At 36.3% G+C, this 19047-nt stretch overlaps 1 protein-coding gene across 1 annotated transcript in view; it reads left to right on the top strand.

Annotated features, from left to right (window-relative positions):
• dnah7 (dynein, axonemal, heavy chain 7) overlaps window positions 1-19047 on the top strand; it is a 78189-nt gene that overhangs the window by 15355 nt on the left and 43787 nt on the right. The window contains exons 22-34 of the mRNA XM_067408992.1: window positions 1742-1940; window positions 2464-2604; window positions 4429-4641; window positions 4775-4884; window positions 5742-5910; window positions 7098-7200; window positions 7448-7575; window positions 8286-8498; window positions 12046-12144; window positions 12278-12526; window positions 13023-13172; window positions 14554-14736; window positions 17914-18090. Coding sequence (XP_067265093.1) covers window positions 1742-1940; window positions 2464-2604; window positions 4429-4641; window positions 4775-4884; window positions 5742-5910; window positions 7098-7200; window positions 7448-7575; window positions 8286-8498; window positions 12046-12144; window positions 12278-12526; window positions 13023-13172; window positions 14554-14736; window positions 17914-18090 — 2134 coding nt within the window. The remainder of the gene's footprint in view (window positions 1-1741; window positions 1941-2463; window positions 2605-4428; window positions 4642-4774; window positions 4885-5741; window positions 5911-7097; window positions 7201-7447; window positions 7576-8285; window positions 8499-12045; window positions 12145-12277; window positions 12527-13022; window positions 13173-14553; window positions 14737-17913; window positions 18091-19047) is intronic.

Raw genomic sequence — 19047 nt, 5'->3', positions numbered from 1 at the left:
CTGCATTCAACACACTGATTACGAGAACTGTTTGTTTGGTTACCATCTAATCTACCCAGACCTTAAATTTTGGCCTTGTTAGGAGATGATGAACGATATTCTCTTCCCCTGTGACTAGCCATGTTTTGGCTTGTCACTGACCATCGAAAAACCCATATTGGCAACCACTTGATCATTCTGTTGGATCCACTGTTGAGTCATATCCACTGGTTCATATAGCTGTTCCTGGAGCTATATGAAGTGTCATAATTTCTTTGGGTTTGCACTTTTAGTGTGGTGAGTTGCAGTAATTTACTCTTTCTTCACATTCTCAAAGGAAAAGAGTCTTAAAGAAAACATTTCTGAAAACCATATGAGTTATAGGCTTGAGGAATATTGTTTGTCAGCAGTTAAGGTGATCTGATTTTGAAGGCTTCTGTTTTCGATATTCTTGCTATTTGGAATCTGCTGTGTTGTTAATTTGCTTTATAATAAGGTCAGGCTGGGTGACTGCATGTCAGAAGGAATTACGGTAGATCAGTCAGTACTATATCAGTTATAACAGATAATGCAAGATAATGCAAGGTTTGGTCATTTTTTTAAGTGCATTGCTGTTATGCTTTCTTTTTCTGAATTTTCATGAAGAATAAAAGGGAGTGAAACTCTATCGCCACATCGCATGCTCTGAAATGCAGTTTAAACATGTTCTTTTTATCATATAGCTATGAAACAATCCACTAGTAGTATTGAATATCAATAGCTATGAAAGTCCCAATATTTCTGAGTGTTTAGTATACGCAAGAATGTAGGCTAGATGTAATTTACTGTAACATGAAATAAGAAACACAACAGAGCTTTAATCTCAAGCCTGTGATATTTATGAGTATATCTTATGTTCTCACATAGCCTACTTTGGCATTCTCTCAGGGCACATTCAAATAATATTACACCACCTACCTAACCACTGCTGCCTACATGAACATTTAGCACGTGAGGCCTCAAAAGAAACAGGGAAGGACAAATGAAAAGCAATTTAACTTCACCTCAGCCCTAGAAAACCAAATTTGAACCCCTTAAATCCCAGTATTTACTAAGGGAATTTAATTATAGTGCTTTTTCTTCTCCCTGTGACTCTCTGGCCTACTTTCTCTGCTGTGGCTCCCCTGTGCAGGCCCTTAACGTATAAGCAAATCTTGTTATATTTCACCCCAGGTATTTTTTAATGATGAATGATGATGCCTCAAATGCAAGTTTAAATTGTACTTTTGGTTTCACAAAACTAGGAATGTTGGACTTAGCTCGCCTGGTTTTTCTGCTCTTCTGAGAGTTCTGACCACCTCTGAATTTCTTTCTTTCTCTTTATCTCACACTTCCTGTGTCATTCTCACTCATCCTTCATGTCTCCCCCATTTCTTTTGCATTTGAGAGTTCTGAAATTCTAACTTTACAGAAGAATAAAATCTGAATTGCAGCAGCTGTTTTGCAGAGGTGTGGGTCACAAACTACCAGAGGGTGGAAGTGATAATAAATGAAGATAAAAGTTAATAGAGTCACTGACTCGAGGTGGTTTGGCATAAAAGTCGTCCATGCTATCGTCTCACAGGGTTACACATTTGAGTATTGCTTTTTCTCTGAAAGAGAGATATATCTCAGTGTTGCTAAAACATAATCATGGTGTAATTGGTTTTGCATGTCAACTCAAATGAAATAACAGACTTGTGTTGGAAAGAGGCATCAGTTCATCACCACCTTTATGTTTCAGGGTGCAGCCTCACCTGAAGAAGTGTTTTGAAGGTATTGCTAGTGTGGTGTTCACTGACGTTTTGGACATCACTCATATGAGGAGCAGCGAAGGAGAGGTGGTAGAGCTACTGGATATCATCTCTACATCTAAAGCTCGTGGGCAGGTGGAAAAATGGCTCCTGGAGCTGGAGAGTGGCATGCTCCACTCTATACACAAGGTACAGAAGTGTATGAACTTTCTTTGAGTCATTGGATTTCTACATAACAAAAATGGAAACTATGTAATTGGATTCGATTTAGTTTAGCCTGGCTTGTACTTTAATTGGTTCTGTTGACAAATCCTTCACATGGGTAATTGCTTATGGCTGTACAATGATAGTTTTTGTTTTTTGTTTTTTGAGAGAGAGAGAGTTATTAATACAATGATTTACAGTGCCTCTAAAAAGCATTCACCCACTTTGGACATTTTCATATTTTTTGTAAGCACTTTGAACTTGAAGAATTAGGGCTATATATTTAACTGATTGTTTTGCTACTTATGAAAACAAAATCTTTATAACATCAAAGCAAGACATTATGGATTCATAAGGGGTGAAATTTTAGTTTGGAATATCAAGGTTACAAGCAATAACAGGAAAAAAATCTGAAAAGTGAATGAATTTCATATCAGCACTATATATCTGTGTCATTCTAAGAAATGTAAAATAATGCAAACTGTCCCTCTTGGGTCCTGGCTGTCAGGTGATTGGAGAAGCATTTGAAGCATATCCGAAAGACCTAAGGATCAACTGGGTCAGGGCCTGGCCGGGTCAGACAGTGCTCTGTGTGTCACAGGTTTACTGGACAAAGGACATTCATGAAGCCATTGCAAAGGGACCAGAGGTACGTTATACATACAGTAGCAATATAATCTGAAATACTTCATTCTGTGATGACGCGTTTCTACAGTGATAAACACTGCAACATATTTTCATGAAAAAAATGAATATACATTAAAGGGGTGATGAACTGCATTTTTTTTATTGTTTTAGAGGTTTCCTATGGTGCACTTATACTGTTAGTATTATTTTTACATCAAAATTGTCATAATTTAGAAATAAAAAGCAATTTTCCTACCCTGATTTTAGCACGATGAATGCTCTGTTTGAAGGGGCGTGTCTGCTATTGAGACTTCAGTGTAAACGTCACTGCTGTGATTGGTTAACATCTTTACATATTAAATAGATAAGTATTACATGTTTAACTCTCTCAAAAACTTTTAGCACATTTTTACTATTACAGCTCTCAAGGTTAACTAATCGTGTAAAGTGTTGATTATATTTAGATCTATGGCATTATATTTAGATATTGGCATTAAAGGTTGCAGTGATGAGCACATAGCCGATCAGACATGTTGAGCACAGGAATGCGCAATCTCATCAATTTCTGCACACTAACGAATGATTTCATAACTAACACTGCAAACAAACTGTAAATAAGAAATGCGTTGATTCTTTTTGGTTTTGGTGCGAGTCCAGAACTCAGTCACTGATAAACTCGCGCTGTTTAAATGACAGCTCCAGCGATTGCAAAGGGAGTGTTCTTTGATTGCTTTCTATTTATAAAATAACAGATTTTTATTATTTACTGTCAATCCATATTGTAAATGTCTTTTTGCAAAGCCTGCTCCAAAATTGTGACTGATTTACCAAAGAATCCACAGTGAAATGTACCACATAAAAAATAAGTAATGCTCAACTGAGACATTCACATTGTTGAAAATAAATAACATAACCACATTCCTAGCATTAGGGTCCTTTAGAAGGTGTTATTTTTAGTCCAGTGAGTGATCCTGTGATCTTCTCTCTTCCTCATCTCACTAACGCCAGTGGGCGGGGCCAAAGTTGCAATGTTGAAGTAGGTGTTGATTTTCTTCTGCAGAGGCGGTCGTTCACCTACCTTTTACGTCATAAATAGGCACAATCTAGGATGAGTCATTTGATGTGCTTGGTAACATTAAAATCTGTTTTTGGACTGACAAGAAAGTTTTCAGTTCTGAAACTTACATGATGACCTCTTATATATCAAAAGCTCAAGGCAAATTTGAATTCTAAGTTTATGACCCCTTAAGTAATGCTATACTTTGTGTTATACTACCTTGGCAGTAAATTACAAAAAAATGAGTTAACATTCTGCAAGGGTGTTTCTAATATAGCGGCTGAGGGAGTGCTCTTCTGACTGCTGTAATCAGTCGCTCTATATTTTTTCCTCTTTTTTCTTTTGCTATTGAAGCAAACGGGAGCACAAAAATTATATTTGCTGTCATCTCCCATTCACCACTATAGAAGTTTACCCACCTATGATGATTTCCCCTTCTCAGAACCCTGGAAATGTGAAAAGGGTTCTCTGGTTATTCATGGCATTCTACTCAATATTTGTGCATAGTTACCCGCTAAACTGTAAAAATTATTCCTAGACTGTTGTCCACATAGCTGTGCTGTTTTTATGTTATTTTCCCTCATATAATAAAATAATTAAACTCAAATCAGAATTTAATTTCTGTTTATTTATTTACATATTTGCCAGTTAGCCATATAATAAGCAAGATAATGTGTAGTCATTATCTGCCTCATTTTCTGTTGTGTTTATTTTGTAATAATGGCTGTCTTACTGTACATTATTCCTTACATAATATCTTATTATCTGACTGGGTTATTTCTGAATCAGGCTCTTCAGGCCTATCTGGAGCAGAACAATACTCAGATAGATGACATTGTGTCTCTGGTGCGTGGCAAGCTGTCCAAACAGAACCGAGTCACACTTGGAGCACTGGTGGTGCTTGATGTTCACGCCCGGGATGTGTTGGCTTCTTTGGTACAGAAGGGTGTGGATGATGAGACCAACTTTGAGTGGCTCAGCCAGCTGCGCTACTATTGGATTGTAAGTCAGTTTGATTGTCTGTAAATGTGATTGAAAAATATTGTGAACTTATTTGTGAATAGTTTGTCCAGATATTGTTGTGTACACCAGATGATCTTGATTTGAACTCTTTGATATGACCCTGTCTCTGAAGGAAAACCAGCTCCAGACAAAGATGATCAATGCAGGCTTGGCATATGGCTATGAGTATCTTGGAAACACACCACGACTGGTCATCACCCCTCTCACTGATCGCTGCTATAGGTCAGAATGCTTTACATTATATAAAATGATCAAAGGCAAGAAATTTCAGTGTCTATGCACCCAGAGAATGCTCTACAAACAATAATTTACTAATTGAATTATAATATTACCGTCATGCTGTATTTTTATATTTTTTATATTTTATCCATCATTGTTTTCTTTTTTTCTAAATGTTATATAGATATAGTCTATTTTTATTGGAGTATTTTAAAACTTATAATTGCTGTCATCATCCTTTAGTGCAATGTTTCTTATTTAGGAAAATACAAAAGAGATATATAATATACATATTTTTTATGAAATGTATACAGCAAGGTTGCTTTAAACTGATCAAATATGACGGTAAAAAATGTCATATAAATGCTGTTTTTGTACTTTCTATTCATCAAAGAATCAAAAGCAACACAACAACAGTGTTCAACAATGATAATAATAAGAAATGCTTCTTGAGCACCAAATCAGCATATTAGAATGATTCCTAAAAGACATTGTGACACTGAAGACTAGAGTAATGATGCTGAAAATTCAGTTTTGCCATCACAGGAATAAATTACATATAAATTAAAAACGAAAACAGTTCTTTTAAATTACATTATAATAATATTTCACAATATTACTGTTTTTACTGTACTCCTGAAGAAATAAATGCAGCCTTACTTATAAAAAAAAAAAAAAAAAAAAAAAAAAAAAACTATACAGACCCCAAACTTTTGAACATTAGTTTAGTTTACAACATTGTTATTTTTTTATCTTTCAAAATGACTGAAAATATTTTGAACTACCTGTTTATGTTATTATATTCAGTAAATTATTTAATTCAGTTAACACAACCTCTAGCTGCACATACTCTTTAACAGAACTCTATTTGGAGCTTTACATTTACATCTTGGTGGAGCCCCAGAGGGTCCTGCAGGTACCGGCAAGACCGAAACTACCAAAGATCTGGCTAAAGCTATAGCAAAGCAGTGTGTAGTCTTCAACTGTTCTGATGGCCTGGATTACATTGCACTGGGCAAATTCTTTAAGGTAAGTTTTACAAAGTTATGATGCACGAATAGGTATTTTACAAGTTTTTACAAGTTATATAAGTTTAATTTATTCAGCTTACAGCAAAAAAATGCTATATTAAAAAAAAAAAAACATAATAATATAATAGTATTTGGTATTGGCTTACTGGAAATGAAATGTTAAAAGATTCTAAGTTAAACATCACACAAGAGGTCAAGCTCTGTGTGTCTTTAGAAAATCTCTTCTCAAACAGAACAGCACTGACATGACCGTCACTAGTTACAATAGCAACAGATTTAGAACTCCAGAATTGTTCTGGTGGAAAAAAAAACCTCTTGTAGAAATTGGTTATGAACACTTCAAAATAATAGTACATAAAGAGATTTGTATTATCTCATCTTGTCTTGGGTTGTCTTATAGATTACTACAAAATATTACTAATTAAACTGAGTCTAATTATTTTGTAAATTCAGATTTAGACATTACTCTGGGGAAATACAGTGGAGTCCAAAAGTCAAAGACCACAATGATCTAAGAATTTTTTAAAAATTTAAACCTGGAAATAAAGTGAAAGCTGTTTTATTTAAAAAAAAAAAAATGTAGAATGAAGAAAATATTTTCTAATTCATTATGGGAATGACCATGTTAATTTTCTGTAAATAAAATAAAAATAATGCAAAAAATAAAATGATGAATGAATGAATGAAATGCTTTCATTGAAGCTCAAGATGTTCTTGAGATTTTTCTCAGATCATGTTGGATGTCCTTTTGGGTTCGGTTGCCATTAAAGCAAAAGAGGAACATAACAAATACAAAGACATTTTAAAATGAATATTAATTTCCAGTTAAACCTTTCAAAATATAATTAAAAAGTTTATATTGTGAATGTTAGATATTAGTAAAATTATTATAGAATTATTTTCTCTAGTTGCCTTGACTTTTAGACCCCACTATATCTAATAATAAATACAGGCATGTCAGTTTTCCATTTAGTCTGGTATGTTAGCAAAGATTGCAGTGCTTTTGCAGTACAGCTTCAGTACTATCAGGGAACCACAGCTGTATCTTAATCAGAGAGCATAGAATTGCAAAGGGCTTGCGTTTTAATGTCATACTGCTCACCCTTTGTCAGTTATCTGGAGGGCAAAGGTGTTTTCAGACTACATTTGCTGTAAGTTACGGTAAAGATTCTTGGTCTCTTCCAGGGCTTGTTGTCGTCCGGTGCCTGGGCCTGCTTTGACGAGTTCAACCGTATTGATCTGGAAGTGCTTTCAGTGGTGGCTCAGCAAATTCTAACCATCCAGAGAGGTGTGTGTTTGTGTGCAGATTCTGAAATAGAATGTTCACTGCGATGTTAGAGGATTCAATCAATGGCGCTTCAGAATTTTTTTTCCAAACCTCCTATATGCTATCAAACTTAATAGATGCCTACATCTGAATTTGATGTGTTGAGTCCACTCAAATCAAGCATTAGGATGCTTACATTGCATAAATCTATCAATATAATGAGATTTCTGGGTTTGGATGCAGGCATAGATCTTTTTTTTTTTTGCAGGTATTTCTGCACACGCTGAGATGCTGCTGTTTGAAGGGACAGAGTTGAAACTGAACCCTACCTGTGCTGTCTTTATCACCATGAACCCTGGCTATGCTGGACGTTCTGAATTACCTGACAACCTGAAGGCATGTCCACACCAAGATGTGCAGAGCATTTGGAATATGCTCACTTTTTCACATGCCCTATATTCATTTTTTTCCTAAAAAAAAAAAAAAGCTTCACTGAAATTACTAAAAACTTTGTTAATGTTAAAGCTGCTGTCTGTAACTTTTTTTTGTGTTCAAAATTTACCAAAATTACATAATGAGCGAGTACATCATGAATCCATTTTCCATATTGTGTTATTGTCTTATACTGAATCACTATGGTGCACCTATAATAAGTGTTTATATTCAGACTATTTTAGATTGGTTTGGCTCACCACAGCTGCGGAGTAGCCCAGTACCTGTGTGACTCGTCATAGACATAAACAGAGAGAAGTAGCTCCCGCTGCAATTTTCTTCCGCAAGATGCATGCAGTTCTGTTTATTAACCGCTAGAGCACCAAAAGTTATTGACTGCAGCTTTAACATAAGTTAGCGAGTAATAACAACAGGTATTTAATATGCAAATTTACCTGAAAACTATGTAATGTAGAGTGTTATGGAATATCCATTGATTATTATTTTTATTATTTATTTTTATTTATTTATTATTATTATTATTATATGGATTGTGTATTGGTAATGTTTCTGTAATGTTTCTTTGCTGCCACTGTTCACTGTTTCCATTCTGTTTTATTGGAGTGATTTTGCTTGTTCTATAATTGTGAATGTTGTGTAATTTTCTGCTGCAGGCTCTGTTCCGGACAGTAGCTATGATGGTGCCAGACTATGCTCTGATAGCTGAGATTGTGCTGTACTCCTGTGGGTTTGTCAGAGCACGACCGCTCTCAGTGAAGATTGTAGCTACGTATAGACTGTGCTCTGAGCAGCTCTCTTCCCAGCACCATTATGATTACGGCATGAGGGCTGTCAAATCTGTTCTGACTGCTGCAGGGAACCTGAAGGTAGGACCTGTATCTGCAAAAAAGCCCCACATGTTGCATTTTTGTCACACTATGATTTGCAGTGACACATATGAGTGTATTTTATTTTCGATTTTGGTTTTATATTTAATTTTATTTGGCCTTATATTCTTAAATATTTATTACAAAAGCTAAAATATATTGATTTAGCATAACTGATTAAAGTTACGAGAACTACTCTGTCTAAAAACATTCTATGGTGTTTACCATTGCATTTCAAATCATGGCCTTTTATTTGCGACATCCGTGGCCTGAATCTATAATGATGTGATTTGAAGAATCAGTATTTTGTATTTGAATGTGAAGGCCTTTGTTGTTTTGTTTTGATTTAACATCTCATTTCATTTAGTAGCTATATATTTTGGCTCCTGCTGCTTCTGCTGAGCCACCATTTCTGAGCTCTTCATAAACTTGTTAAAGTAATTCTAAATCTCCCAACTGCAATTGGCTCAGTTCCTCTTCGCCTGCCACTGTTATCAGCACAGAGTTACCAAGGTTCGAGAAGTGAAACATTTCCACTTCATCTCAATTCCCATTGCATTCTCCTTCTCCTCTCTCCCTCTCACCACATTTTGCCTGTGGATCAAAGCCAAATGAATCTGACATTGAATATAAATAGTGTTCACACTCAATTCAGCAGCACGGAGAATTGCAAATCTGTGAAAAACTCGAACTATTGACATTGAGAACTTTGCTAAAAAAACCTGTGACCCTAAAGTATTCTGGGCTCCAATCAGTACTCTCTCTCGTCATCTCTAAAGTGTAAAAGCACAGAATGAAATAAAGCATGCTTTCAAACTCCACACTTTTCAGATTAAAATGTCAATGCAAATTTGCAGTTGTCATATGTTATAATATAATTCCATTTGAATGCTAGACAGGCAGTCGAGGCTTTTGTGCAGAGCACCATAGAATATGCTCATTTCAGCATAAGATCTCCTGAAGCAAGGCCAGAGCATGAGCACTTTCATGTTCCTAGGTGGCCCTACCTGAGCTCATTCCTTGATCTTTGATGTATTACTGCTGCACTCATTTCTTCTAAAAGCTTATTTAGTATGCACAAGGGCCTATCCTCATACAGCTCTCATTTACCAACAGTCACTGAGAACACTGAGAATAGTGGTGCAGCCATAGGGCATCAGATTAGACAGGTCAAAGGAACAACTGCAGAGCTTACACAATGTGCCTCAAGCAAGATGAATACTATCTTTCTATTTACTCTGCTGTTCTGATATGACTGCGCCACCTGAATAAAAGCCATGTCCCTTGTCAGAGCCACACTGCAGGCCACTCACTCCCTGCAAATTTTTAGCAGTGGCAGCTGCATTTATTTGGACGAATAAATCCCATTTTGTTCTGTGTTTGTGCTGAATAAAGGAGTCACTTTTACTAATCAAGTAATCCTGTTTGCATCCCACTCATATTTACTACTACAGGCGCGAATCGGTGGATGGGGCTAAAGAGGCAATGATGTAGGCGTTAATTTTCTTCTGCGGAGGTGGTCTTTCGTCGCACTATGATGTAATAATGTGACAAAATCCGAAACTAGACATTTTAGCAGCTTGGATTAAAAAAAACTGCTATTGGTCTAACGAGGAAGTTTTGAGCTCTGAAACTTACAGGATATTTTATAGTACAATGACCTCTTATATGTCAAAAAGTCACAAGATCAGATTTTCACTACACTATTCTTGGGTCCAAAAGAATTCATAATATTGGTATTATAGCAATATCTACAGAAATTTGAATAAAAACTTTAATCTTTTACTTTATTTTGTGTTTTCACCAAAAAACAAAAAAAAACAAAAAAACAGTCTTTAGCAGTACAAGTACATTATACTTAAAATATCTGCTTTGGTGTTTAGGAATAAAACTATATGTACTAGTTTGACCTTATTTCCTCACTTTCACTGGGTGGGCATAGTTTTGAATAAATATGTAGCATCTTTATAGTACACATACTATCTTTTTTTTCACTGGGAAGGAAGTGTACAGTTGATTTAACTGTTCAACATTCAAAATATTAAGAAAATTTAGATTTTTCCATGATATGGGCTGGATTTCCCAATAACGTTGTCTCTTAGTGTGCTATGAAGACTCTAAAGGTAGACCTTAACTGAAGATACACCGTTTCTATCTTCTTAAGTGCGACGTTACTAGCTACTGTCCATGGTGGTGGTGCTGAATTGGTTGATATCAATGGCTCGAGAATCGATAATTCACTCTATACAGGGGCTGCTTCACTGCATTATCTGAGAAATAAGAGTTCTTTATAAAAATAAGCACTTCAGAAGTAGAAATTGCATTTATCAGGACTCATGGGGTGATATAAAAGTTATCCAAATTGTAAACTAAATCTATATTGTAATTTATCTATATTCTGGGGGCGCGGAGCCCCCATCAGCGTGAGTTTAAGGCGACTGTTATTTTACAACAGAGTTTTAATTCCTTGGAGACACGTCATGCAGCTGACAGTCATGTAGGTATCACGTTTATTTCATTTTTTATTCAAAATATTCACAAACTTATTAACTATATCATGAATTTTATGATATATTCCGGTTGTAAAATATGTGGAAGTGAACGTGTTTTGTTGTGAGATGAGTTAATCGCATGAAAGTTATAAGTGAAATGGTTATTGTTGCAGCTTCCATAGAGATCAGTGTATGGAATTTGATATTAACAAACTATAAATGTCTTTTTTTATGCAGTAGCCTACTTAATTCAAATGTGCATTTAAATGTCTAAAACCTAAAATAAACCTGATGAGGTTAAAAACACAGAATAGTTGTGATATATGACAAGCACGGATCAGTCTCTGGACTGTCTCTAGATCAGCGCTAAAGGCACAGCTTAAGGTATAACACCTTCTTAAGATCTTAAGATCTTAACAGCTTAAGATTTAAGAACGACGTAGAGTTAAGAAGGTTTTGGGAAATCCAGCCCTGGTCTTTTTAATAAAAATATGGTTGTCATTACCTGAATTTTTAGGGAGTGAATTTTCTTGTAGAATGCAGTCTTTGACTTAAATAACTGAATATTTAGTGATGACTTGAATTTTACTGGAATGTGACCATTATTCATCTTAAAGTGTCTGTTGTGAGACAGTAAGAATCCTGGAATATCAAATCCACAAAAATCGAATCTCACACAACTGAAATAGGCAGGGGAGGACCCTGACCTTGACAGCTCCCACTCGCTTTTCTCGTTTTGCCAAATTTGAATAGTGTCTGCTTGTGTCATCTCTGCTGTTCTCAGAAATGAATACGCCTGTGTCATTTTCACAGCAATCTTTGCACCATCACACCCGAGACCGCACTCTTTTTCCATCTTGAAATTACTTCTGGAGACAAAGGCATGCTCTAAACCCCTCAGGTCTGAGTTGCAAATCACTGTGATGGTAAAGAATGAGCAAAGACAATGTGGCTGAATGCCACTGTCCCCTGGAGACCCTGGAAAAGTGACAGCACAAGCAAATCTTTTATTGAGTGTCAAACCTCTTTCTCTCCCTGTGTTTAACATGTCACAGCTAAAGTTTCCAGAGGAGAATGAAGATGTTCTTTTGCTGAGATCTATTATTGATGTTAACCTTCCAAAATTTCTGGCTCATGACCTTCCATTATTTGAGGTATAACATCTAGAACCACACATCAATATATTCTACATACACCACAAATTATGCATTCATTAAAATCTACATGTAATTCTCAAATTAATATTCACTAACTCACTAACTTCTCATTTGTTGTGAATCTGTACAGGGTATCACTTCTGATCTATTCCCTGGGGTCAAGCTTCCAAAACCAGACTATAGTGTGTTGCTTGAGGCTATTAAGGAAAACAGTGCTAAGATGAACCTGCAGGTCACTGAATTCTTTGCTGAGAAGATACTGCAAATCTATGAAATGATGATTGTGCGTCACGGCTTCATGTTGGTGGGAGAGCCCTTCGGTGGGAAGACATCTGCCTACCGCGTGCTCTCAGCGGCACTGCATGACATCTGTGAGAAGGTGCTGGAAATGGACAACTGTTAACAAAAACTAGTATTGCTCAAATAGTCACAGTGGGAGTAGAGCTTTCTGCATCCAACATTGTACGTCTGTTACATAAGATAGGGTTTTAAACTTTTTTCTTTTATCCTACTTATTGACTGTTTTTGAGTACTTTTTTCTTGTACCCAGAGGATGTGAACTCCCAAAGTCTCAAATACTCCCACATTTCTCAAGCAGTTCCAAGTGGATGTGAATTTGTATCACAATACCACAATACAAACTGCTCTTTTTGCATAATAGAGTGCTTAAAAAGTCTGCAAAATGTTTTCATGGAAAGGAAATCTGATTTCTTGTGTTTCCAAAGAACAGACAACACATTTAGTGATGGTACTGCTATAAATCACTGCACTGAAGCACATTCGTACACTAATATGACACAATTGAAAACAATGCTGCAAAAATGTGTGCAAGTATTGTATTGTAGCATCAGTAAAACAACCTGTTTTGAATGCAGGGTCTGATGGAGGAGAACAGGGTTCAGATCACTGTTATCAACCCAAAGTCTATCACCATGGGCCAGCTGTATGGCCAGTTTGATCCCGTCTCCCATGAGTGGTCAGATGGCATCTTGGCTGTCAGCTATAGAGCATTTGCCACTTCCCAGGTACAATTTCCATTCCATTCATGTAATGTGTCCACCCATCCCACTTCTGTTCAACTCATCTGCTCTCTCTTCATTCATTCAATAACTCATTTATTCAATCATCTGTCCATCCATCCATCTCTCTTTCCATCCGTCCGTCCGTCCGTCCATCCATCCGTCCATCCATCTCTTCCTTCCTCGTCCATACATATTTCCCTCCTTTTGTCCATCCCCCATATCCATTCCCATCTTCCTTTTATCCAATCTCCTCCTTTCCATCCATTTATCCATTCATCCATCCCTCTCTCCTTCCATCCATACATACATCCGCCTCTACTTCTCTAAGCTCATCTGTTCATCCATCAATCCTTCCCTTGCACCATCACATTTATTGCTTCTCAGCATTGCATACATTGTGTAAGTAATAATGTAAAAAGTAATTTAGTAAAAAGTAATAATGGCTCTCCATGTACAGAAAAAAAAAAAAACCTGATGTGTTTAAGTCACTGCTAGATACATAAATAGCAATGAATGTTAAATTATCTGCCATCAAGTTAAAGCCATCCCAAAAAAAGAGTACTTAAATTCCCACAGCGCTGTCTGCCTGAAACATGCAGCTTTTATATTTCTTTCACCATGGTAACACTAAGCCTAAATCTGTGACATCTTTTACCCACTAACTTTAATGTTATTCAGAGTGCAGTCATACCCACATTCCCAAAGGATTACAGTTTGAAGCTTTGTTTCCCTGGCTTATGATAGAAATGTTTGTGTTTAAACAGTTGTCGGCAGAAAACACAGTAGAGCATTCTCTTTGGTGCAGCAAGAAAGTGAGGAACAAACCTAGATCCTCTAATAGCTGTAATTGAGGAATAAAGAGCAACATAATAAGAGGAGACTGGTGTCAAATGTTTGCCTCACACTTAGTTTTATATTTGATTGCCACTGCATTTTCTTGAGCCATTGAAGGCATGTTACAGAATCGTGACTGTTTTAGCGGGGAAAGCCTGTTTCAGTGGAAAGAACTAGGCCAAAACAATGCAAGCAATACGAGCTTGCGATATGTTGAACAGATGTCACAGTGTTGAAAATCAAGTATCAGTATGTTTTGACTGGAGAAACGTTCATGAGGAAATTTTAGCCTAATAAAGGTTTGTCAGAGTTGCACATAAAAAATGTTTACACTTAAATTTTTTTTAGGAAAAACAGTCATCATTTGTTATATGCTGCAGAAAAAACATCTCATCCCGAGTAGCTCCAGCCTACAAATTGCTACAATAAAAGAACATCTTGTACAATAATACCTATTTTATTGAGACATAGCCACAGCACAAACAGAAAAGTTGAAGTTAGATTGTTCAATGTGAGTCTGAAAAATGACTGCCCACTACCTCCCCACCAGAGTCCTGACAGAAAGTGGCTGATTTTCGATGGGCCTGTGGACGCGGTGTGGATTGAGAACATGAACACTGTACTGGATGACAACAAGAAGCTTTGTCTCATGAGTGGAGAGATCATCCAGATGTCCCCACAGATGAGCCTTATCTTTGAACCCATGGACCTGGAGGTGGCTTCGCCGGCCACGGTGAGAGAGCATTTATTTGATTTTTGTAAAATGAGTTTGCCAGTGAATCTTATAATAAGGAATGGAAGAAGTTTGAAAAGGTTATTTCATGAACCGTTGATCATTTATTGTGGCATGACATATCGTTTTTCTATATAAATTTTTACAGGTCAGATTTGACCAAACTTGAACTTTGGAATGCAGCCTAAGTCGCATCAGCTTGCATTTCCTACATTTGCATACCTGTGAATGGAAGTCACTGAAACGATAAGTGTAGTGTGAACACCCATTTAGATTTCTCAATATGATTGTAGTTCTATTTCAAAGAGGAAATTTTTATATTCTATTAAAGGGACGGTTTTTAATTCACACATTTTTTATTTATTTTTTCCCCTGAGACTTATAACGTCACTAACTTTTTTGTTGTAGTTGTTGTTACCAAGAACAGTCATATTTTGGTTTTATATTTTGATTTTCCACTCTCTCTCTGTCATTTGAATTAATTCTTTCCCCGCCAGCCTTTTTTTTTTTTTAAGTTGCCAGCCAATGCCAGAATTTTCATTTTCATATAACTTTCATGGCCTCCAGAATAATTTATTGTATGAATATCTGAACATGCAGTGTGTCTAAAGAAAGAACGGAGCCTCTGCCTTTAAAGAAAAAACAAAAAAAGTTTATCCTAGCTACATGCATTCTTTTTTTATCAACACTTGAATGTAGGTAAGTTTCATAAAAAAGCAACATTTTGAGCAGAAAGCTGAGAAAATCTAGTTTTTGTCAAAGACTATGTACGGATCAGATTCAGAATGATGATCAAAACATAGATGGGATAGATCGCTTCCATCAATATCCCCAAAGCTTGCACAGTCCTATAACACTTCCTGGGTTGACGTTTCATTCTGTAATGTTGGGCAGTTTTGATTTATATGCAGTTTATTGTTTGATGATCACATTATTTTACATATGTTATCGCTTGTTTCTGCTTCTTTTTTTCTGTTTTGATCTGAAGATTCTGTATTCTTTCAGAAGATGTGTATTGGGCCACCTACCGTATAACAGTGGAAATATGGAAAGCTGGGAAATTACATCAGTGGTGGGGAGAGAGTTAAATGGAAAGATTAAATAGTCAATTTTTTGTTGGACTATAATAGTCCATCCTTTCTTGTGAAAAGATGACCAGTGCTGATCACTTTGCTCTGGTATTCAATGGGTTGCACATTTACTGTTGTGTCCAATTTAGTTAGACAGCAACATCCTTAATAAAACAGACTCTTTGCAAAGCCTCCATAACATTGTGACATGCAGGCTTACAAAACAAGGAATATCAAAAGACCAAAAATGATCACGAATCTTGTTAAAAATAAACTTGCTTGTTTCTAACTTTGGGAACGCTTTAGCAAGCATTTGCAATATATTCTAATAATATATTCCTGTAATATATTCCACCTACAATGTCAGGCCTACACTGCATATATTCATTTCTTTTAAATACAGTACAGTCTAAAAATGTGATGAAATTTGATGAAAATATATCCTCACATTTCCCAACGCATTTTGTAATATCTTTATCAGAAGAAACATCTCTCAGGCTGCCTTTGATGTTTTGGGTTGCAAAAAATGTAGACCATCAAATGGGATTGTCGTTGTCATTCTGCAAACCTGTCAAAAGAGGACTTATCAATTCACTGGCAGTGCCACAATAACACACCCACACTGTGATTTCCCCCTTATCCAGCCTACTCAAGAATGGCATAATGGCATGTCGTTACTGGAATTCTTTCTTTCAGAAACACCAACGCGATTTCCTCCCCTTATTTATCTCAGCGTCTTCTCCTAAGATGGCTTTGTATCCGACAAAGCTTCTGCCTCACACATCCCAGCCTGAGGAAAGGCTCGTATAGTTGTGGATCCCAGCCTTTTTTGCCCCAGTGTGGGCAGAAGACTCTGGTTCAAAAGAATGGGTGATGATGACAGAGATTAAACAAGCATGTTATTGAGACAGAAAGCGTGTAAGAATATCAAAGTGTGTGTGAACGTCTGTGTGTTTTCGTGTTGTTTGTGCCACCAGATCAGATCAAAGTAGAAGCTGGAGATAGAACCAGAGGGAAAGAGTGAGACAGAGATCAAATCTGTGAGAATATCTTGTCTTGCTTTGACAGAAAAAGAAAGAGGTCTCACTATAGCATAAGCATAAACCATCTCCCTTTGGCTCATATCTGTCTCTTGCAATTTCTCTCTTGCTCTCCCCCTTTTCATATATTCATGCTTGACTCATATGGCCTGCTGCAAACTAGAGCAAAGTTCAGTGAGAATTCATCTGAACAAGCTAACGTGTTCTCGAGGTCATGCTTGGCCCAGATGTCTCCTCGGGCTTAACACCTGTGCAAAAGTACCCAGTTTGCAATTCACTTACACCTCTACCATTCGCATGGGCCTTCCGTGGGAGCCAGCTTCCGACAGCTGTTTCCATCACGTAACCTTGATGATGTGCTATTCATCAAACCATTAAGCACAGAAGACCTTTATCTTTATTAGTAACCCAGTGCAGCTGCTGTGCAGATGAATAAAATGGAATTTGTATGAACTATGCACCATTCCAGATGGCTAAGTAATATATATATATATATATATATATATATATATATATATATATATATATATATATATATATATATATATATATATATATATATATATAAAAGTTTCAAACCCTTTTGAGTTCTATGTCTACATTTTTTAGAAAGTGCTACTGATTTATACAAAAGAAGATAATTTCATTGTCATTATCTAGTCAAATTCTCTAGTCAACATTTCTGCCTGTTTACCACTCAAAGGTTTGGGATCAGTATTATTTTAATTGATAATTAATACCTCTATTCATCAGTGATGTATTAAATTGATCAAAAGTGACAGTAAAGACTTTTACATTTTTACAAAAAAATTCAAATTTGAATAAATGCTGTTCTTTTGAACTTTCAAAGAATCCTAAAAAAAATCATGATTTCCACAAAAAATTAATCAGCACAGCTGTTTTTTTCTTTTCTTTTTTTTTTTTTTTTTACATTGATAATAATGAGCACCAAATCTGCATATTAGAATAATTTCTAAAGAATCATGTCAAGTGAAGACTGAAATACATATTTAAACATTTGAACTGTACTGTATATATTCTTGAACTGGGACACTACTGCTTTCTAGGTTTCTCGGTGTGGTATGATCTACATGGAGCCTCACATGTTGGGATGGCGGCCTCTGATGTTGTCCTGGCTCAACACATTGCCGTCCACTCTGAGCTCCATGCACAAAGACGTTATTACCGGCCTCTTCGACCGCATGTTGCCTGCATGTCTTGAACTCATTCGCAAAGGCACTAAGGTACAACTGTAACTTAACTGCCATTATTGCACAGCCAGAATACTGGAATTTAGTTGGTCAGTTGCAGAATTCTTTACTCAAATATGTTTGCATGATGATGCTAATTTACAACTTTCCATGTTGTATGTCTCTCTTATAATTCATCAGTCTATGTCTTCTTTTATGTTAAATATTTTTCAGATCTCAACCTCAAATCAATAGTTTGTTTTCATTCATTTATAAATTACGAAGCCCCTAAGGCAGGGGTGTCCAAACTCTCTCCTGAAGGGCCATTGTCTTGTAAAGTTTAGCTCCAACTTGCCTCAACACACCTGACTAGAAGTTTCTAGCCTATAGTAAGACCTTGATTAGCTGGTTCAGGTGTGTTTAATTATGGTTGGAGCTAAACTCTGCAGGACAGTGGCCCTCCAGGAGCAGGATTGGACACCCCTGCTCTAAGGGGAAATGGTGCTGGAAAAAATACGAGCTGGGAGGAAAAATTATATTTCAACACTTTTGTATTCTCGCACAAAAGTTTTGTGTTCCTCCAAGAAACTTGCAAAAGCATTGAAATATTGTTTTCCATCCCATCTCATATTATTTCCATCACCATTTTTTTTTTTTGTTATAAGAAGATATTAGGCATAAAAACAAATTTCAACTTGAGACTTTTGACCTCTTGTCATAATGCACTGATACTGCAAAAAAGACATTGAACAAAGACATTAGTTTTTATATGAAAAATAATTATTACTCGAAGAGTCTGGAAGGAATAGGGAATTGTTCCATGTGCTCAATTAAGTACAGGCATTACATACAAAATTTCTTTTCCCAATAATCACAGGCTTCTGCAATTAAGGGTTCTTTTGTGCTTACATGCATGCATTGTGCTCAGAATGGGATAAGCGCTAATTATGTGCTTTCTTTTTTTAAATACCACTTTTCCTGACAGTCCTGTTTTGTCTCTTAGTGCTTACA

Source organism: Chanodichthys erythropterus, chromosome 14 (assembly GCF_024489055.1).
Source record: "Chanodichthys erythropterus isolate Z2021 chromosome 14, ASM2448905v1, whole genome shotgun sequence".
NCBI classification, from domain to species: Eukaryota; Metazoa; Chordata; class Actinopteri; order Cypriniformes; family Xenocyprididae; genus Chanodichthys; species Chanodichthys erythropterus.
The sequence above is the reverse complement of the archived record's forward strand: the minus strand, read 5'-3'. Positions and strand labels throughout refer to the sequence as shown.